Source organism: Aedes albopictus, chromosome 2 (genome assembly GCF_035046485.1).
Source record: "Aedes albopictus strain Foshan chromosome 2, AalbF5, whole genome shotgun sequence".
In the NCBI taxonomy this organism is placed as follows: Eukaryota; Metazoa; Arthropoda; class Insecta; order Diptera; family Culicidae; genus Aedes; species Aedes albopictus.
Genome location: NC_085137.1, coordinates 126962778 through 126985359, shown reverse-complemented (window position 1 = coordinate 126985359; position 22582 = coordinate 126962778). Strand labels below are relative to the sequence as shown.

At 38.3% G+C, this 22582-nt stretch overlaps 2 protein-coding genes across 5 annotated transcripts in view; both read right to left on the bottom strand.

Moving 5' to 3' along the window:
- Window positions 1–22582, bottom strand: part of LOC109420026 (receptor-type tyrosine-protein phosphatase kappa) — a 651236-nt gene that overhangs the window by 194978 nt on the left and 433676 nt on the right. The window contains exon 3 of one of the 4 annotated variants that reach the window (XR_009997481.1): window positions 5247–5380. The exons of the other annotated variants lie outside the window; for them this stretch is intronic. The gene's annotated coding sequence lies outside the window, so the exon portion shown is untranslated. The remainder of the gene's footprint in view (window positions 1–5246; window positions 5381–22582) is intronic. 4 annotated transcript variants of the gene reach the window in all.
- LOC109417563 (uncharacterized) lies at window positions 19299–20720 on the bottom strand. The gene is made up of 4 exons (XM_062855064.1): window positions 20635–20720; window positions 19899–20580; window positions 19638–19839; window positions 19299–19568 (listed from the first exon to the last, which is right to left on the bottom strand). Exons 1-4 carry the CDS (start codon window positions 20648–20650, stop codon window positions 19338–19340), a joined length of 1131 nt encoding a protein of 376 aa, XP_062711048.1. The 5' UTR covers window positions 20651–20720; the 3' UTR covers window positions 19299–19337.

Sequence of the window (22582 nt, the reverse complement as noted above, 5' to 3'; positions counted from 1 at the left end):
GAATTCCAGGAGGAACCTCCGAATAAATTTGAAGAGGAATCACCAAAGGAATTCCAAGGGGAAATCCAGAACTAGTTCCAGGAGGAATCTCCAAAGGAATTCCAAGTGGAATCCTCAAAGGTTTTTCAAGAGGAAACCCCGATGGAATTTCAAGAGGAATCCCCATAGGAAATCCAGGAGGAATCTCCAAAGAAATTCAAGAAGGAATCCTCGAAGGAACTCTAGGAAGAATTCCGAATTCCAAGTGAAATCACCGAAGAAATTCAAGAAAAAAATCCCGAAGAAATTTCAGGAGGAATCTTCAAATGTTTTCTAAGAGGAATCCAAAGGTATTTCAAGAGGAGACCACGAAGGAATTCCCGAATTAATCCACGATGGGATATCAAGAGAAATCCCTAAGTCTTCAAAGGAATCCATGAAGGAAGTCCATGAGGTATCCCCAAGGCAATTCCAGAAAAATTTATAAAGAAGTTCGAGAAGGTCCCCAAAGAATTTCTAGGAAGAACCATCGAAAAATATCCAGGAGGAATCTTCGAAAGAATTCTAAAAGGAACCCCTTTGATGAATTTTAAAAGGAATCTCTAATGGAATTTGAGGAGGAATCCCCGAAGAAATTTTAGGAGAAATCCCCGAAGTAATTCCAAGAAGAAATTCCGAAAGAAATCCAGCACAAATCACAAAGAAATTCCAGTTGTAATCCACTAAGCAATTCCAGCAGGAATCCCCAAAAGAATTCCAGTGGTAATTTCGAAGGGAATTCGAGAAAGAATCCACAAATGATTTCTAGGAGTATTCAACGAAAAATACCCAGAAAGAATCTCTGAAGGAGTTCCAGGAGAAATTTCTGAGAAAATTCTAGGAGGGATTACCGAAGGAACTCCAGGAGCAAACCCCGAAAAAAATCCAGAAGAAATTCGCGAAGGAATTCTAAAAGGAATCACTTAAGGAATTCCAGAAGGTAACCTCGAAGGAATTCTAAGAAAAATCCCTAGAGAAATTCCATCAGAAATTCCCGGAGGAACTCCAAGAGGGATCTCTGAAGGTATTTTAAGAGGAATCTCCGAAGATATTCGAAGAGGAATCACCAAAGAAATTTAAAAAGAAAACTCCGAAGGAAATCCAGGAAGAATCTCAGAAGAAATTCCAGGAGGACTTCCCGTAGAAATTTCTGGAGGAATCCCCGACGGAATATCAAGAGGAATTCCTGAAGAAATTTTTGGAGGAAGTCCAGAAGGTATCCCTGCAGAAATTCCAAGAGAAACTCGTGAAAGAACTCTACGAGGTATCTTTGAAGTAATCCTAAAAGGCATCTCAGAAAGAATTCAAGGAGGAATCTCCGAAAAAACTCCAGGAAGAATCCTCGAAGAAATTCTAGGAGGAATTCTAGGAGAAATCTTCGAAATAATTCCAGGAGGAATACCCGAAGTAATTCCAGGAGAAATCCCCCAATCAAGTCCAGAAGAAATACCCGATGTAACTCCAACAGGATTTGAAGGATTTCCAGGAGAAGTCCCCGAAGAAAATACAGGAGAAGTCCCTGCATGAATCACAGGGGAACCCCTGAAGAAATTCTAGGAGGAATCTCCAAGGGATTTCCCGAGCGGAAAAATTGAAGGATTTTCAAGAGGAAACCCCGAAGGAATACCAAGAGAAATGCCTATAGGCATTCCAGGAGAAATCAGCGATGGAACTTTAGAAGGAATCTTCAAATTAAATTCACGAGGAATCCCCTGAGGAAGTCCAAGAGGAATCCCTGAAGGAAGTTCAGAAGAAATAACCGACGGAATTCTCGGAATATTTCCTAAAGGATTTCCAGAAGAAATTCCAGAATGGATTCTAGGAGGAATATTCGAAGGAATTCCAGTAGGAACTCCAGGTGAAAGCCCTAAATGAAATCCAGGAGGAATCCCCGAAAGAATTCTAAGAGGAATTTTAAAAGAAATTCCTGAAAAAAAAAACGTGAAGGAATTCTAGGAGGAATCCACGAAGGAATATCAGGAGGAATACCCGAAACAATTTCAAGAGGAATCATCATTTTCAGCTAAATCTCTCAAAGGGATTTTTTCCGCATAGGAGGAAGGATTTGTAGAAGGTATCCCCTAAAGAATTCCGTGTGGAATCCCAGAAGGAAATCCTGGAGGAATTCTTGTAGAAACTCCATGAAAGATCCCTCAAGAATATCCAGGAGATATGGCTGATTATAATTCTAAGAAAATCATTGAAGGAACTCCTACAGGATTCCCTAAAAAACTCCTGTAGGAATTCCTGAACGAGCTTCTGGAGAGATCTCTGATGTAACTCTTAGAGGCATCCGTGAGTCCTCCAGGAAAATTTTCAATCTCAATCTACAATCTGAAAGAACGCCTGGAGCGATCCCTGGAAGAATCTCTTAAGGAACTCCTCGAAGAGTCCGCTAAGGATATCCTGAAGGAATCTTAGAAGGAACTCTTATGTAGGAATCCCTGAATTCTCCTGGAGCTTCTGGAGAGATAAAGAAACAACTGCAAGAATCCCTGAAACTCGTGGAGGAATCTCTGAAGGAACTCCTGGACTTATTTCTGTAAGAACTCCTGTAGGAATTTCTAAAGGAACTTCAGAATGAATCCCTGCAGGAACTTCTAGACTAACTTTTAGAGACCTCCTGCAGGAGTAATTCCTTAATACTCGAGGAATTTCTGAAGGATCTCCTTTTAAATGCTGCCTACAAAGAGCTATCCCAGATCATCTTCCGTCGTCTGTCACCTGAAACGAATGAGTCCGAGGGAAGTTATCAAGCCGGCTTCATCGAAGGCCGGTCGACAACGGACCAGATCTTCATCGTACGGCAAATCCTTCAGAAATGCCGTGAATACCAGGTCCCAACACATCACCTGTTCATCGATTTCAAAGCAGTATACGACAGTATCGACCGTACAAAGCTATGGAGAATCATGGACGAATACGGCTTTACTAGGAAACTGACAAGACTGAGAAAAGCAAATCCTGTACATTCGTGTTCTTTGTGGACACGACATGGACATGGACAAAACAAGATGTGCTGATCCAGTATTACACAAATTTGCGTGAAAAACATTCAGTCTTTTCGATCGCTACGTGAAAGTTAGTCATTGCGGTGGCTGTGTACATCAAGTTTCCGCGCAGGAAGATCTAGGTCAATACAGTGCATTAGTGTGGCGGTCGATCAACGATTGCACATGTATGGAGGAAGAAAATTTTCATTGCTCTGAACCGGCAGCGATAATGACGACGATTCCGTTGCAAATTCCTTCCGAGTGAGGTAACCATGTACGGCGTGTTTCGCTACTATCCTTCAGCCATCCTGCATATCTTCACTCACAACCCAGACTACCGTTGAGAAACGATTAAAACATGGTAATGCCCCAGCACGAAATGCTTGTTGTTGTGTTTAGTGCGTTTTCTCTTAGAAGACCATGCTTACGTCAAACCCCAATGGAGTCCATGCCAAATGATGGATGTGAACCATGCAATGCAAGGTTTCCCATATCCTTCCGCTGGCTGCTGCTCGTGGGTGCAATAGGCACATTCTGTACTGTATAAGAAATGCTTTCTGTTCAGCCAGATGGAAAACGCCGTCGTCATGTAGAAGTGCTAAAGATTCTCTACGTTTCCATTCCGGCCACTTGATTCGAGGGCCTCTTCACTTGTGTGAAGAGACGAGAGTTTGCCGGGGACTGTCATCAAGCCACATACATACATAAACGCTTCAAGTTCAATTCAGAACATTTGCTCCTTCAAGGAGCAAATGTTCTGAATTGCCAGAGCCGCATGGCATCATCATTTATACTGAATAAAGAGAATTGACACACTAGGTGGCGGTTTGGGTGGGAATCACTAGTGGGTGAACACTGGAGGTGTGATGAGACAAATTGCTGGAACAACAGTTACAGTTTTATAGAGGTTTTCTGGTGAAATGAATTCTTTGTAGGGAGAAAGCATTCTTTTGAATAATTCATTTCATTCAAATTGTTCAATTCTCTATGATAAAGAGGGTGATGTGGTTTCCTACGAATGCCATACAAAAAAGGCCAATCATAGATGAAAGGCAAATTTTCGAGGAACTGTGTAGTCTCAGTTTGTGTATGGTAATGCTCGCAATCGGTTCCTTCCTAAGTGGAGAAAATGTGAAAACACATCGACAATTGCCTGGAAATTTGGGTACATAAGCCATAATTTTGCAATCGCTTTGAACATGTGAATCATTGGCAAACGAGTTAGACAATGAAATGATGGCAGGTCGATTTGGTTATCAAACTAGCCATGATGGGGCCCCGTTTCGCAAGAAAATTCAGACCCCCTGAATGGTTGCGGGTTAAACTACAAGCTACCAAGGCGAAGGGACCACCAGTGAAAAGTTTAATGTCCTCGAAGCAAAATTTATTTATATGTAAATTTTGTGCTGTTCACCCAGGCTGCCGTTTGTTCGGGTTTTCCGGTTTCCGGTGATATTGGCGACAGTGACGACAGACAACGACGTTGGATGGATGGATGGACGGATGGGTAGATGATAATATTTTATGCATCTTTTTCCGATGGCACATGGTACCTTTCGATTGGTTGGGAGTTGCTAGTTTTGCTGCTCTTGCCATGCCCGCAGCTATAGAACGAAAATTGTTCATCTACCCATCGGTTTGTTGGTTGTGCTGTCGAAACTTGTTGTATTTTCTCCGAGTGTCTGGTTATGTAAGGCGAGTTATAGCATTGCCGATGCAAAATAGAAGTTTCGATTTTTGTGCTTGAAAGTTCGTTCCAACTTACTCTTGTGTATCTTAACATTAAGATTCCCCCATGAGAAAAAAATCAATTAACATACTTTGTAAATATAAGAAATGCATCGATGAGCAGGCATTGTACTTTGTGTCTCTCCTGAAGCAACATACTCACACCAAGTATCAAATTCCCCTGTCGCAGTTCATTGTTTCCAGGCAATGAGGCCTTTGCATGATTTATGGTTCGCATAGAAAGGTATGGAAAAGCTGATCTGATCAGGGTCGGTCATTGTTCATCATAGACAGCCAAGTAGCAATCTGGCTACAAATGGTGAACCCTAACAGGATCGAAGCTACTAACTAGTCTAGTGCAACAGTCAGTGGAGCCTGAAAACTGTTGTGGTCATAATTCACCACATCGGACGAAAAATAATCCTCAATAAATTATGAACGTATCCGATAGGCACTTGCCCTGTGGGAAATGCTGCTTGGCATATCCGCGATGCTTTGTCTACTTACATTATGGAGGATTGTGAGCGATCGTTTGATGGTTGGTTGGATATTGTCTATTGCACTATCGCTTGAACCTTGGTACCGTGCCAAGAATGGAGCCACCTTTTGGAATGAAATCTCTTGGTGGATGGGTTTCTCACCTGGGAATAGAGAAAAGAAACAAAAAAGGGACTTAATAATATTTGGTATAATCTGTTGATTGTATGCTCATATATACATAAGTTGTGTGTAAGGCGACCTCTGCATTTCCATAATAATCTCAAGAAAACCCTTAACCTTAGTAAGGTCTTGGGGTCGTTTTTGACCTTCTTCAAATTGACCTTTCAAATTCAAATTCTCTGTAGCTTTTGTTTGGCAGCAGCAATCTGAAATTTTCTGACATTTTTTTTTGCGGCAATAAACCCCTTTCAAAAATCAAAAACATTGAATGACCCCTAGGGGTGCTCCCATAAAAAAGCTACAAATAAGACCCTGGGGTCATTTTTGACCCCAAACTTTGGACACCGTCGAGCGGGGTGTTATTGGGCCAAATCGGGGTGACATTGGGCCACTATTCCGCACGTTTAGAATACGACAAGAATGCATATTGTGTGCTAGACTACTAGAATACATACACTACCCGCCATAAATATGGAATCGCATCGCCTACCCGGGTAGAGGCGAATAACAAACCAAAAACTAAAGAATAACATATTTTGTAATCATATCTAAATTTGCAATTCTAAAGTTTTTTATGAATAGCTCAGGATGACACATGAATAACAAAATATGCTATTATTGTAAAACTTGTAACTGACGAGTTATTAATAAATAGTATAATAAAATAATAATAGCAAATGTTACTATCACACTATCCACACTATCCACAATATCAAAACAATAACATAATTTACCATCATATTAAAATATGTTATTATTTTGACATTATTTTTGCTATTATTTTGTTATTACAATGGCAAAATCAGTTATTCTTTAGTTGTTATGTCATAGAAATTTAGTTATTATTTTTGTTATTTTAACTCTTATTTCAAACAAACTAATAGCAAATTTTGCCATTCAAACATTCTATTTTAATGGTAAAATTTGCCCTTCATTTGCCATATCGCTCTACCCGGGTAGTATTGCAATCCCAATTGAATATTGCAGCACTCCCAGAACGTTTGGCATCACCTGAAGACTTCATTACTTTCTGAACTGTATCTCGAAAACCGTATCCCCTGCATAGTTTAGACCTTCAGCAAAGTTGGTCAGAAGACCTATGTCTATCAAATGGTGGTAAGTTTAGTGCGTAATTCCGCCGCTATGTGGCGCCAGTGTGCGTTTAAAACGAAGTACTTTGACATGGGTTATCTCAAGATTCTGACCACCTAGAATGTTCGTGTCTTCAGCAATGTTGATCATAAGGTCTATGGCTATCAAATGGTAGTAAGTTTAGTGCGTAATTTCGCCGCTATGTGTCGCCAGTGTGCATTTAAAATGAAATACTTTGACATGGTTTATCTCAAGATTCTGACCACCTAGAAAGTTCGTGTCTTCAGCAATGTTGATCAGAAGGTCTATGGCTATCAAATGGTAGTAAGTTTAGTGAGTAATTCTGCCGCTATGTGACGCCCGTGTGCATTTAAAACGAAGTATTTGACATGGTTTATCTCATAATTCTGACCACCTAGAATGTTCGTGTCTTCGGCAAAGTTGATCAGAAGGTCTATGGCTATCTAATGGTGGTAAGTTTAGTGCGTAATTCCGTATCTATGTGGCGCCAGTGTGCATATAAAACGAAGTACTTTTACATGGTTTATCTCATGATTCTGATCACCTAGGCCATACGCCGCAGTTTGTCACGCCGCTGGTTTTTGTTTTTCGCGCCGGTGATCAGTGCACAAACAAAATTAATGTTGCATTCGTTCAAGGATTCCTCTTGAAATTCTTTCGGGGATTTCTCCTGATACGCTGACGTGGATTTCTCTTAAAATTCCTTCGGGGTTTCCTCTTGGAATTTCTTCGATGATTTCTTTTAGAATTCCTACGGAGATTCCTCCTTGATTTCCTCCAGGGATTCCTCATAGAATGCCTCCAGGAGTCCTGGAATTTCTTCGGGGATTTCTCCTAGAGTTTCTTCAGAGATTTCTTCTGAACTTCCTATGGGGTTTCCTCTTCCCCCTGGGATTCCTGCAGGGATTTCTCCTGTGATTTCTTTGAAGATTTCTCTTGAAATTTCTTCAGGATATCCTCCTACAATTCCGTCAAAGTATTCATTCTGGATTTCCTTCAGGGATTCCTTCGGAGATTTCTCCTTGAATTCTTTCGGAGATTTATTTTGGAATTTCTTCGGGGTCTCCTCCTAGAGTTCTTTTGGGGATTTCTCCTGGAATTATTTCGGGGATTGATCCTCGAGTTCTTTCGGAAACTCCTGCTGAACTTCCTTCAAGGATTCCTCTTAAAATTTATTCGGGGATTCCTCCTGACATTCCGTCGGGGATTCCCCCTGGAATTTCTACGGGAACTCCTCCAGCAATTACTTCGGAGGTTATTCCTGGATTTCCTTTGGAGTTTCCTCTTGGAATTTCTTTTGTGATTCCTCTTAGAATTTCTTCGGAGATTGCTTAAGAAATTTCTCATTGAATTCCTCCGGTGATTCCACCTAGAATTCCTTCGGGGTTTCCTACTGGAATTCCTTGGGGAATTTCTTCTGGAATTCATTCGGGGATTCCTCTTGGAATTCCTTCGGTGATTCCTCCTAGAACTCCCTCACGAATTTCTCCTGGAACTCTTTCAGAGGATATTTTTCGTTGATCCGTTCTTGAAATCCTTTGGAGATTCTTCCTCGAATTCCCTTGGAAGTTCCCACTGAAGTCCTGCTGGAATTTCTTTGGGATTTACGCAGGATTATTTTCGGAATTTGCTCTTGAAATTCCTGCGGGGATTCCACTTGAAATGCCTATGGGGATTCCCCCTAAAATTCCTTCAAAGATTCCTTTTCAATTTTTTCCACATGAAATTTCTTCGAGGATTCCTTAATTTTTTTTTCGATGGTTTCTCCTAGAAGTCTTTTGAGGATTCTTTCACGAATTACTTTGAAAAATTCTTTTAGGAATTTCTTTGGGGATTCCTCCTGGACTTCCTTCATGGATTCCTCCTGAAATTCTTTCGGGGATTCCTCTTGATATTCCGTCGTGGATTCCACCGGGAATTCCTCCGGGGTACCCTCTTAGAGTTCCTTCGGGGATTTGTCTTGGAACTCCTTCGTGGATTCCTGTTGGACTTCCTTCAAAGTTTCCTTTTGATATTTCTTCGGGTATTCCTTCTGATATTCCGCCGGGGATTCCTCCTAAAATTAACACGGGAACTCCTCCTGGAATAACTTTTAAGTTTCCTCTTGGAATTCCTTCAGAGTTTCCTTCTTGAATTTATTCGGTGATTTCTCCAAGAATTTCTTCGGAAACTCTTTCTAGAATTCGTAAATTCTTCCTAGAGTTCCTTCGAGGATTCCTTCTTGAATTTCTTCGGGGATTCCTTTTGACTTCCTATGGAAATTCCTCTTGGGAATTTTCTCTTAAAAAACCTATGAGGATTCCGCTCGAAATTCCTTCGAAGATTTCTCCCGAAGTTCTTTCGGTGGCTCCTCCTGGGATTTATACATAAATTTCTCCTGTAATTTCTTGGAAGATTCCTTCGAAGATTCATTCTGGAATTCCTGCGGGGATTCCTCTTAGATTTCCTTCGGGGATTCCTCCTAGAATTCCCTCAGGGATTTCTCCTGGAATTCCTCCAGAAATACCTCTAAGGTAATTTTCGTTGATCCCTCTTAGAATTCCTTTGGGGACTCTTTTTCTAATTTTCTTTTAAACTCCCACTTGAACTCTTTTGAGGTTTCCTGCTGGAAAATCTTTTGGAATTTCTTCTGGATATTTTTCGTTGATTCCTCCTAGAAATCTTTGCTTAAAGGATTCCTTCTCGAATTCCCTTAGAAATTCCCGCTGGAATTCCTTCGAGGATTTCTGCTGTAAATCCCTTAGGATTCTTCTTGAAATCATTTTTAGAATCCTCCTGGATTTCCTTCTGAAATTCCTCGGAAATTTCAATCATGGATTCCTGTAGAAGTTTCTGCAGGGATCTCTCTAAGACAGACTCTTGAACCACCAGAGATTTCTGCAGTAGTTCCTTCAGGATTTCATACAGCAGTTCCTGCAAAGATAAGCCCATAATTTTATTCATGGATTTTTCCAGTTTCTTTCAAGGTTCCTCCTGGAATTTCTTCTGAGATTCCTCCCTGCAGAAACGAGATTCTTCTTCTTCTTCTTTATGGCTCGACGTCTCCACTGGGACTTGGCCGGCCTCGCTTCAACTTAGTGTTCTTTGAGCACTTCCACAGTTATTAATTGAAGGGCTTTCTTTGCTTGCCATTGCATGAATTTGTATATTGTGAGGCAAGTACAATGATACTCTATGCCCAGGGAGTCGAGAAAATTTTCCCGACCGGAACGGGAATCGAACCCGCCGTCTCCGGATTGGCGATCCTAAGCCTTAACCACTAGGCTAACTGGAGACCTTACGAGGTCTAAACTTTGCAGAGGATACGGTTTTTGAGATATAGCTTAGTAAATCATAAGGTTTTCAGGTGATGCCAAACTTTTTGGGGTGCTGCAATATTCAATTGGGGTGTTGCAATACTAGACTTTGCGATTCCATATTTATGGCGGGTAGTGTAATTCTAAGATACTCTGCATCCACCGTCGGATTCTCTGACTTACACTCCCGATCAAAAGTTTGGAGTCACCCCCTCAAAAACATGTCATTTTATAGGCCCATATCTTCGCCAATTTGCGTCCGATTTCAAAACCCTAGGTCTCACTCAAAAGATAATAAGTCAAAGAAACTTTGAACATGATTTAGAAGAAACTTTTTCAAAAAAATTTGTATGGAAACTTAACCCAAAGTTGCCAAATTGTATAAAAATGGATATAAACTTACGGCAGTGTCGCTGGAAGTTGGGTCGACCAAATTTTAAGATGAGAGCGGTAATATGACCCATTTTCTATTAGCTTTCAACTGCTTTTTACAGAACTTAGCTAAAAAATCTAGAAAAAAGTTATTAAGTAAATTAATCCTTGATGTCATCGACCAAAAGTTTGGGGTCACCCCTCAATATGATGTATCGGCCAAAAGTTTGGGGTCACTATCGTAAAACATGGAAAAGTGATTTGTTGATATCTTTGTCATCTTTCATTCAATTTTAATTCTTCTTGGCTGATTTGAAACAAAATGAATGATACTTACTGCATAGACATTGAACCACACATATTTGTTGAAATTTACATACTAAAACTTAACGTAAAGTTGCCTCATTTTTTGAAGCGTGGTAAAATGTGCTAACTTTACATAACATTTTTATATACAAAAATCGTTAAATACGTTAAGTTAAAGACATCAAACGTAAATTTAGTTAATTATCTTTGCAATGAGCCAAAAAGAATTAAACTTGAACTATAGATGACGAAGATATCACCAAATCACTTTTCCATGTTTTACGATAGTGACCCCAAACTTTTGGCCGATACATCATATTGAGGGGTGACCCCAAACTTTTGATCGATGACATCAAGGATTAATTTACTTAATAACTTTTTTTCTAGATTGTTTAGCTAAGTTCTGTAAAAAGCAGTTGAAAGCTAATAGAAAATGGGTCATATTACCGCTCTCATCTTAAAATTTGGTCGACCCAACTTCCTGCGACACTGCCGTAAGTTTATATTCATTTTTAGAAAATTTGGCAAATTTGGGTTAAGTTTACATACAAAATTTTTTGAAAAATGTTTCTTTTAAATCATGTTCAAAGTTTCTTTGACTTATTATCTTTTGAATGAAACCTAGGGTTTTGAAATCGGACGCAAATTGGCGGAGATATGGGTCTAAAAAAATGACATGTTTTTTGAGGGGGTGACCCCAAACTTTTGAACGGGAGTGTATGAAGACTTTGACCATTTCTTCACTTATCATCTTACCCAACGATTACAGGCTATCAAAAAAGCCACGATTTGATTTATCGCTTTGACGTTTATTTTGTTCACTTTTTTAATTTCGATATTTGATGTGCAGCTTGCATGAGTTTTGTTCAGTTTTACGTTTGACCACTTCCGGCGGGACCGATCCCGGTTATCTCAAATATAGTCTGAGACTATGCTATTGTCAGCTGTTCATCGGATTACTTGAAAAGCCTATTATTAATGTGATCTGAGGCTATTTTCTTGCTAACCGTTCGCCAAATTTTTGAAAAAGCCACGATTTTATGTGTCACATGCATGATTTTGGTTCACTTCTATTTAATCACTTCCAATGGAACACCCGCAACCGATTCCGAAATACTATTACTAATTCTAGGTGTGCCCTGAGACTCTTTTCTTGTTGATTGTTCATCAGATTATCAAAAACGCCGCTCTGGTTTGGTTTCCCTCTATATCTTACCACTTCTGGCAGGTTTCTTGTCTCATCACCAGTTCTGGAACACTATCGGTTCTCCCAAGTATGGTCTGTGATTATTTGCTGGCTAACCATTTATCAAGTTATAAGTCTTTGATATGTCGCAGAACCAATACATGTTCTCTTTTACATTTGACCATTTCTGGCGGGACACCCGGAATCGGCTCCGTGACACACTGATATGGCTTGCGTCTATTTTTTTGCAACTGTTCATCATGTTACCTAAAAAGCCACGATACCTCAATGCATGGGTTTGGTTTGAGCCTATTTGCTTGCTAAGTTTATTAGGCTATCAAAAAAGCCACGCTTTGCTGTTTTGCATGCATGGGTTTGTTTCAATTTTATATTTAGCCGCTTTAGAAGGAAACTCGGAACTAGTTTCGGCACTACTGGCAGTCCCTAATGTGGTGTTAGCCTACTTCCTTGATTAGTGGTCATCAAGTTGTCGGAAAAGTCGTGATTTGATGTGCCGCATGCAAAAGTTTTGTTCACTTTTATATACGGCCACTTCCGGCGGGACACCCGGAACCGGTTCCGAAACACTACCGGTCCAGATATGGTCTGAGTCTTTTTTATGCCAACCTTCCATTATCATAAAAGCCGCGCATGGATATGTCGCATGCATGGATTTGGTTTACTTATATATTTGGCCACTTCCAGCGGGACATCCGAAACGGGTTCCGGAACACTACCGGTACAGATATGGTCTGAGACTGTTTTCTAGCTAACTGTTCATCAATTTATCGAAAATGCCGCAGTTTGATGTGTCGCTTGCATAGTTTTGGATCACTTTTATATTTCCAGCGGGACATCCGGAACCGAATCCGGAACACTACCGGTTCAGATATGGTCTGAGATTATTGTCTTGCTAACTGTTTATCAGGTAATTAAAAATGCCACGGTTTGATATGTCGCATGCATAGTTTTGGATCACTTTTATATTTGGCAACTTCTAGCGGGACATCTGGAACCAGTTCCGAAACACTACCGGTTCAGATATGGTCTGAGATTGTTTTCTTGCTAACTGTTTATCAGGTAATCGAAAATGCCGCAGTTTGATGTGTCGCATGTATGTGTTTGTTACATTTTTATATATGGTCCTTCCAAAGGTACTGGTTCGGAACACCTAAACGGCCATAACTCCGGAACGGCTGGATCGATTCGAACCATTTTCAATAGGAAACAATGGGACCAGATGCCGCGTCGAATGAACCGTCGGTCATTAAAATCTTTTGAGGTTTACTGCCAAAAAGTGATGTGAGTTTTTTGTACACACACATACAGACACACACATACACGCCTGCACACACACATACACACATACACACACACACACACACACAGACATCACCTCAATTTGTCGAGCTGAGTCGATTGGTATATGTAATTTAACCCTCCGGGCCTTCTATCAAAAAGTCATTTTTGGAGTGAACATAGGGTAGGACGGGGCAGAATGGCCACCAGGGGCAAGATGAGCACCCCTCCGTTTTACTACTTTTATGATGAATTTTGTCCAAACAACATCATAGTCCGTTAGAATAAAGTTCATCCTGTTTGTAAACCTGAAAAAAAGGTGCTTCATAATGAACGAATTGAAAAATATCGTCAAATTAGTCAATAGCATGGATTTTTGGCATTTCCTTATAAGAAATCATCAAAATAAAATAAGGTTTTTACGTCAGAATCAAATTTTTACCATGATTCTGGTTATCAGCCAACATTACTAGCATACAACAAAGCATTTTAAGTTATATTAGAGAATATTTTCTAACTACAAACATTAAAATTTATTCAATTTTAGTTATTTCTCTATATTGGGGCAAGATGAGCACCCATGATGGGAGTAAAGAAAATATTTTGAAATTATTGTAATCCGCTCAATAGTGCCAAACATAGGTTTTCGTATCCTCTGTAACTATTTGGTAGTGTAAATTTTAAAAATAAACCACCTAATAATCGTTCATTGTTTTTCGGGTCATTTCGTATAAAGTATTATAAAACCGCATTTTTTAATAATCTAAAAAGAAACTGATAATTTTGGAACGTGATACCATAGCTATAAACAAGATTAGCTATATCAATCACTGTATGGCCAATTAATAGTTAAAAGATTGGGTTTTAATGGAGTGCTCTTCTTGCCCCGTAGGGGTGCTCGTCTTGCCCCGCAGCATGTTCGAACTGACCATAAAACATATTTTTTGTTTAGTCAAATAAATCATCCTTATTGTGAATTCTGAACCCTTCCATGTTTATGGGTGGTAGAAAACATGATACAGAAAAGAACTACTGAGACTACTGAGAGGTACCTTGAAAAATTGTGTTCACTTTTAATAAATTCAACGTGATCCTTAGGGAGCTCATCTTGCCCCGCCCTACCCTATAGCCTTTCCAGTACACTTAGTGTACGAGAAAGGCAAAAAAAAACATTCCGGAATTGTATAAAAAACTAGCTGTATCCGGCAAACTTTGTCTTGCCTACTGCGTTTTTTGACGGTTTCAAGTCGCTAGCTAAGTCCAAGTCCCGCTCAAAGTGCATGAAAAATGAGTTTTCAAAAAAAAAAAAATCCTCACGTTTTTTGGTTCATAAACCTTTATAGGGCAAAAATTAGCAGAACAAAACCAAGACGACCGAAATCGGACGTACCGTTCGCGAGTTATGTGAGGTCGCACTTATGCCCTGCATTTTTGTATATAAAGATTCTTCTAAGAATCCCTCCAGAAGTATCTCCCGGAGTACTTCAAGGATTGATTCAGAAAATCCTCCAGGCAACTACTAAATAATTATTAAAGCATTTCTAGGAGAATTCGCCCAGTAACATTGTTTGCAACTTATGCTGTGATATCTGTATATTTCTATTTTTAAGGTATTTAGCCAAGCCATTCTCCAGAGATAATTTTAGAAATTACTTTCTGGATTTCTTGTCCAAAAATTTGTCATAAGCTGCAGCATGGCCATTCACTTGATTCACTCGATTCTCCAGAGATTACTTTAGAAATTCGATAGGTTCTTCCAGTACTTTTGAGCAATTTGTGGGAGACCTTCTGAGGAAAATAATTGGTGGAATATAGCAAGCAATTTCTGCGGAAATTCCTGAAAGAATTTCTCAAGAAATTCGTGGAGGAAGAATTGGAAGAATTTCCGACAGAATCATTCAAGGATTTTTTTGAGATTTATTTTGAGGAATTTCTAAAAACCAAAATGGAACAACGTTGTAGAAATTCCCTGCTGTTTTTCCTGGAGATATCTTTGAAATTCTGAAGAAGTGTGTGGGGATATTTTTGAAAGAATTCTTGATGAAATTTTAGAAACAATTCAACCAGGAATTTCTTACAGAGTCAATGTAGGAAACTCTGAAGAATCCCAGCAGAAACCTCAGGATGTATTCCTGAATAAATCTCTGGAGAAATATCTGAAGAAGTTCCAGTGATATTCTTGAAGGAATTTCCGAGAAAGGTATTTCTAGAGAAATACCTGACGAAATCTTTGGTGGTAGTCATAGAAAATTAAACATATTGCGTTTTTTCAGGAAAACTTCTAAAAAAATCTTCAAATCAAATTGTTTAAGGATTTTTTGATAGTATTCCTGGGCAATTGTGAACGTATTTCTGATATAATTCCAGTAGACTTACCTGGAGGAACGCTTTGCAAAGCTTCTGTAAAATCCCCGGAAAAAAATCTTGATATATTTTTTGATAAATATATCTGAATAAATTTCTAAATGATTCCGTGGAGAAGTGCATGAAGTTAAACTTAGAGAAAAAACGCTCAAACTCTGAATGAGCTCCTGCAGGAATTTCTGGGGGAATGCCTGCCTGAATCACAGAAAGTGAGAACGCAAGAATCTCTGGAGGAATTATTGATAAATTTTAAGGATAAATTCCTGAAAAAAAATCTTGGACACATTTCTGTGTGAGCAATTCCTGAACAAATCTCTGATAGACTTCTTGGAGAAATACCTGTATAGATTTCTGAATGAATCTCTGGAAGATTTACTGAAGAAACAACTGGAAGAATTTTTGAAAAAAAAAAAATAGAAATACTTTCTGAAGGAATCACTGTCGAAAGAACATTAGTAATGAATTTCTGGAGACATATCCGAAGGGTTTTCCAAACGATTCTCTAGAAATATTCTAAAATATACCCTTGCGTAGTTTCGGAAAAAAAATTCATGAATGCTCATCCAAAAGAATTCTTGGGAAATGTTTTGGTGAAACTCTTAAGGAAATATCGGAAGGAAGACCTGGAGATATTTATCAAAGAGTTTTTAAAATCTTCTGAAGAAAAACCGGTGTAGGAACTTCTGAAAGAAACCATGGTAGAATATTAGACCAAACTTCAGGAGTCCCTCCTGAAGAAATCCATAGGAAGGATTCTATAGAAATTCTTGGAAAAATTTAGCCCTCGAGCGATCGCGCTGTTGTATTTTGTACAGCACGTTGAAAAAATCTTGATTTTGTGTGCAGCTTTAGCGTGGTGCTGGTGGGGGTGCCCAACCGCGTGAGTTACGGAATGTTTAGAAGAAAACTCATAAAGAAATTTTTGAAGAAATTTTCAGGGAAATTTCTAAAGGAATACGTGGACGGTTTTCATAAGAAATCTTTAGCGATGGAATCTTGAACTTTTGATTTGCATTGAATCGCTGAAAGCATTATTTATGAAGGAACCCGTGGATAATTTCCTGGAAGAATCCTTGTATGAATTCCTGAAAGAATATAAGAAGGCTTTCTGAGGAATCTCATGGAAGCTTTTCTATAGGAATTCTTGGATAATTGTTTGGAGTTTCCTCTAGGGAAAATTTTGACGGTTATTCTAAAGGAAATTCCACAGGAACTTAAAATCAGTTCATGCAAAATATTCCTAAAGAACCTGCAAAATCCGTGTGTGACTTTCTGAAAAAAAATCTGAAGCAATTTCGGAAGGAATCTCAGGGAAGTCTGAAGAGATTCTTCAATTAATTTCAAGGATAAGGAGTTTTGAAAAATAAATCTACTTACCATCTTCTCATCTAATAAAAGCTACTTCTGATCTGGGCTCTTTCTCAATTGATAAACGAAGAATCCCTGGAATCCCTTCCTGGAAGATTTTCTATAGGAATTGCTGTAGAAATTTCTGCAGAAATACCTGGAGGATATTGGAAAGGATCTATGGAGGAATTACGGAAGATATCCATTGATGGTTTTCTGAATGAATCTTTTGATATTTTTTCGAGGAATCTTTCAAGGTATCTGTAGAAGTGCATGAAGTGTTTGTGAAGTAATCCATGCAAAATTTTTTCAATATAATCTTTGGAGACATTTTGGATGAATAGCTAGTGAAACATCTGAATTAATTTCTGTAACTAGGGAAATCCCGGGAAAATGTTTCAGAGTGAATTATGTAATTCAGCAACAAATTATTTCAATTTGTACAAACTTCGACTGCATGTCCGTCAAAAATCTTTTCGTGTATTATACAGAAAAATTTCAACATTTAGGAATTAGGTATGATTTCTTCAACTACGGTTTTTAAATAAAAAATCAACATATTTCACTATTTTGCGCTCCGTCCCGAAAGGGATGAGTGCTTAATTATTTTGTAAATAAAAATGAAATGGCTTTTAGGAATTAGAGGTCCAGATAGCAGCTTCCCTAAATGTTCGTCTATAAACTATACCAGAATGAATATCAATTAAAACTGCCAGACTAGTTATGAAATTACTTTAAGTTGGGTAAGTATACCAGTAAACACCATAGTGGTTCCCTATTTGGCCATAGTGGATTTTAGGAAAGTTCTCCAGCTACAAACATCTTCGAGTGCATTATCAGCGTAATTTGAAATGCACTCTAATATTGAAACACGCAAAATGATGCAAAGTTTTAAAATTTTCTAAATTCCCTGTATGGCAAAATAGAGAACTAGCACAGTGATAACTGGTACACTTAACCTTTAGCTCTGAAAATTTCGCTGAAAATTCAAACAGGTACTCTCTCTATTATTTTTAGCAATTTCTGTTAATCCTTCCGACAATGAGGTGTTTAAGACATTCTTAGTTTATTCCACGATTTTTATAGGAATTCTTTGAAAATTTCTCTGCTAGGTCACCTCGCAAGTACTACTTAGCATTGGCGTAGCTACCCTTTTCTTTTTTTCTCACTCACTCTCCTAAACAAGCACGAGATAGGGCAGGATTCAAGAGGGGGCCTGTGCCCCCTCTTTTATCCTCCTTTTTCTCGTGTTTGTTTAGGAGAGTGAGTGAGAAAAAAGAAAAAGCTAGCTACGCCAATGCTACTTAGCAAACATTTTGTAAGAATACTAAGGACTGTTCAATTTATAAAACGGACAACTTAACAAGGCTATAAAAAAAGACGCCTAGTTCAAATTTAACCACCCTTGCTTTGTTTTTCAGTACATCATCTATCATTATGGTAATCATTTTTGAATCGAATAAAAATAGTTTTATTTTATAGAAAATCGGCCAGATGTAAAATGAGGTGAAATTTTCGATTGCTGAAAATTTGAAAAATAAATAAAATTACTGTTCACATATGGTATATCGCTTTAGATATCAGAAAACTAAGTGCCATGCTGCAGCAGCATGAGTAATAAACATTCTGGCGAAATTTAAACTCAATTGGAAAATTAGTTGTTGAGATATCAAAGTCTTAAGTCAGATTCAATTTTCTGAATAAAATTCAATTGTAGGGCGAAAAGGGCATAAACATATTAAATAAACAATTATTTTATGCATTCAGTCGAAAGTAGGAATAATGTGGTTTCAAATGCAGAAAACCGCTTTTTAATAGCATTGCTGGTTTGGATACTGTGCGCCATTGCAGGTACAGTAATCAAAACAGTTTCGTTTTCTGAAGGTTCTTCCAAATAACAATGCAACCTTATGCAAAATTTAGCATAACAATGATGTTGGAAATGAAAACTTTACATCTAATTATTATTAAATAAGGCGTACAATAGCATAGGACCAACTTTGTTGAAAATAAATAATAACAAGATTCGCTAGAGTCGAAAAACTGCATCAATGGAGCAAAAAGTAAGCAGTTTTTTACTATGACCATCTTTATGGATTTAATTTTTGATGAAGAATGCAATTTAAAGTAACTTTTTCTTCTGTATCATTCAGAAAGCAATACTATACTACTCTGGACAAATTTTCAGCCGAATCCGTTGTGCTTTTGAAACACAGGACTACTATGAAAACAAGGCAACTCACTATATGAAGCTGGAGGCTGCCTTGTGCATTATTGCTGACCAACTATTGAGCTTTACCTTCAGTAGAATAGTATGAGATTGTAATACATTGAAAACTTCATGAAAATGTGCATGTTAAATGTGTGGAAAGTTATGTCGAATTTTGAGAAATGGGTTTTATTGATGTTTTACGAAAACCGCTTCAGTTACACAATAAAGAACATTTTACTCAATGTTATGTTTTTCCTACATTTGAAAATTGCTATAGAAAGTTATGCAAAAAACTGATAACGATTTTATTGAAAAATAAAAAAGATATCGCACAAGCAAGTTGTCCGTTTTATAAATTGAACAGTCCTTAATAGGTTGTTCAATAGCTAGTTAGAAGAGTTAAAAAAGTGCTGTAACAAGTTTACCAAAAGTTCGCTACAAATTCAGCCCACATTGATCAGAAACATCAACAAGGAGTAGGTGATGTTAGCCATATCGACAAACGTTAGTATCGAAAGATTCAGCAATCCGAAGCAATTCACGGTATAACCGTTGCTGTTGTTGATCCAAATAATGATCAGGCTCGTTCTCAGCTGAATGTACTTCGAATGATGGTCGCGGCTGTGCGGTATATGAACGCAAATTTCGTAGATTTCTTCTCCCATACTGCTGGCCTGTGAATATAGAAAATTACAGGGAAAAAAAGTTTTAGGAATGCGGGAGCAACGGAGCACGTCACATACCACATCATGAAACGAGTCCACCAGGTGACACCAAACGTAGTATTCCAGCAACAGCGACAGGAATGTCAGCAGGAAAACGGTGGAAAATCCGTTGAATCCCATATTTTGCCACATGAAAATTATGGCACCAATGCTGAACATTGAGTAGTAATGGGTTATCAGGAACATCGTGCTCACCATATAAGCCAACTTGTTGAACTGCCTGTAACACGAATTCAAAACAGATCATTGAAATGTAATAATAATTTAGGGAAGCCTTACTCTACAAATTCCAATTGTTGATTCACAGTTACCCGCAAATCATTGTCGACACGATCAAGATAACTTTCCACGTTTGAAGCCGTCAAGTTCAGCATTCCTCGGTATCGATGGGCCAACATTCTGAGCTTCATTTGCATTCCCATGATGAGGACACCAATGTACGCAATGTTGGAAAAAAGTCTGGGAAGCAAAAACACCGGTAACGAGCACATGAACAGGGCATGAACAATACGCGAAGGTGTTTCTCCGATGTGCAGCAACACGGGCGGCATCCTGAACACATTGTCCATGGTTTGGTTTGGGATTGATAGGAGGATCATCTCCACGACAATCAATCCCAACATACAACGCAGCATCGTTCGGGCAGTTTCGTTGAGCTTTCTGCACTCGAGTGCGTCGAAAACTTCATCTCCGGAGTTAATGCGCTGACTAAGGATGAATGTCCTGAGAGTTGCAATTGGTTCTTTGAGAAATACGATTGCAACCGTTTTCAGGCACGACAGACATATGGATGTCAATTTGAGTAATGCCATAACTTTCACAAAATTGTCATCCCATCTTTCCAGAAAATCACTCAACACATCTAGGGCTAGCATAGATATTCCGAAAACAAACAAGCAATTGCTGAAGATTCTAATACTGCGTTCTTTAGTCCAGTTTGTGGTCGAATCACTTTGAACCCCTAAATCAGAGAGTTAAAAATCAAGCGTTATTCGATCAGGATTTGAATCATTACCTGCAAGAAGTGTCATTGCGTCCAACAACCAGAAACAATCGCCTCCGGGACCATCATCCGACCAAAATTGCGATACTTGGGAACAAAGATTACACAGCGTAACAAAAATTAACTTTTGGTCTGTCTCAAGAACAAACTAATGTGTCTCCGAAGGATTTTGGGCCGCTGAATCCGAATCCGGGCTCAGATTTGCTCTAACACGTCACAATTTTGAGCTATACCTCAATTTATAGGGCAAAATATGCGATTTTGGGATTTTTTGACTGCAAGCCATTAAGCAAGGACATATTTTTTTAAGCAATCAAAAGGTTAATTGGTCAATTAACATCTAAATTAACGACTCATGCAAAATATTTCGTTTTACCAAATCGAATTTGATAGTTTTAAGCGATTTATGTTAGGTACGATATTTCCCATACAAGTCACCCTCCAAAAGTTGCATGCAAGTTTTCATACTTACATGAAATGCTTAAATCTCTCAAATTTGATTTGGTAAAACGAAATATTTTGCATGAGTCGTAAATTTAGATGCTAATTGACCAATTAACCTTTTGATTGCTTAAAAAAATATTTCCTTGCTTAATGGCTTGCAGTCAAAAAACCCCAAAATCGCATATTTTGTCCTATAAATTGAGGTATAGCTCAAAATTGTGACGTGTTAGAGCAAATCTGAGCCCGGATTCGGATTCAGCGGCCCAAAATCCTTCGGAGACACATAAGTTTGCTCTTGAGACAAAAAAATGTTGCGCTGTGTTATCAATCATTTTTCAACAATGCAGATGTGCGTTGACTAGCTTGTGTTGACTTCAAATATCTGACTATTCTGAATTATACCTTGTCCAATAGGAATGAGTAGTAATTGCAAGACTAAGCCTTTACAACAATAACAATGTTGAACATTGTTGATGACCACTTCAATCAATCAACAAATCAAAGGTTTATTTGAGTCAATGAGTATGCACAAGGTTTAGAAAGCATCAAAGCGCCTTTTTATCTATGTGTCACAATGTTGAAATCTGGAACGTATACAAGAATACATATAGCAGCTGTTGTAAGCAATAATAAATCTGCGATTACGCACGTGATTCAATGGCACAGATTAGGAACAATGTATCAAAAAATTCATTGCTGTTTTGTATTCTGCAGTATCGACAATGTTAAAACAGATCTTATCGGTATGATAGCACGTCCCAAGAGGTGCACCTAATTGTGTGCCATTGTCTAGTACCAGAGCGTTCATGATTAACAAAAATTTTAATCATGATTAATCATTGATGATTAAAATTCAAATTTAGGTGATTATTGATTATGATTAATGATTAATTTTATTTTAACCCGAGCAGAGGGGAATATCAAATTAATAACTACGAAATCACAAAACCTGTTTTTATATCTTGTTTTGTTATTATTGAATTATCAAGGAATTACGTTTCCATAACATGTTTTGTTGGACAATCTTATTTTGTTATGACCAAGCAATTGGTATGCAGCCCTTAAATAACATCTCAATATTACATTCTGTTGTGGAACAAGTTTGGTTATTATTGTATTATTGAGAGTGCACAAATACTTTATGGTATTGCTATCTAAACTAAAACAAATTTTGAAACAAAACCTACGTCATTCTACAACGTTATTTACAGCATTTGAGGGAAAACAACTGCATATTCACTCATCAATTTGTCTTCCTCTTCCATTTATCATTACATCCAAACTGAGACAAAGTGCATGCCCCATATCACTAGCTAGTATTCCGTGGGAAAAAGTTTGCATAATGCACCAGAAAAACTGTTTAACGATTTTTTGAAAAGTGCGCAAAGTTAGGCCCTAGGTGCGCAAAGTATGGTACACTTACGGTATCACATTTGATAAGAGGTATGGTATATTACGTGACATGGAGGTGCTGTAATGTGTACAAAACAAAGTCCCTGCTGGGCGGCGCGAGGTT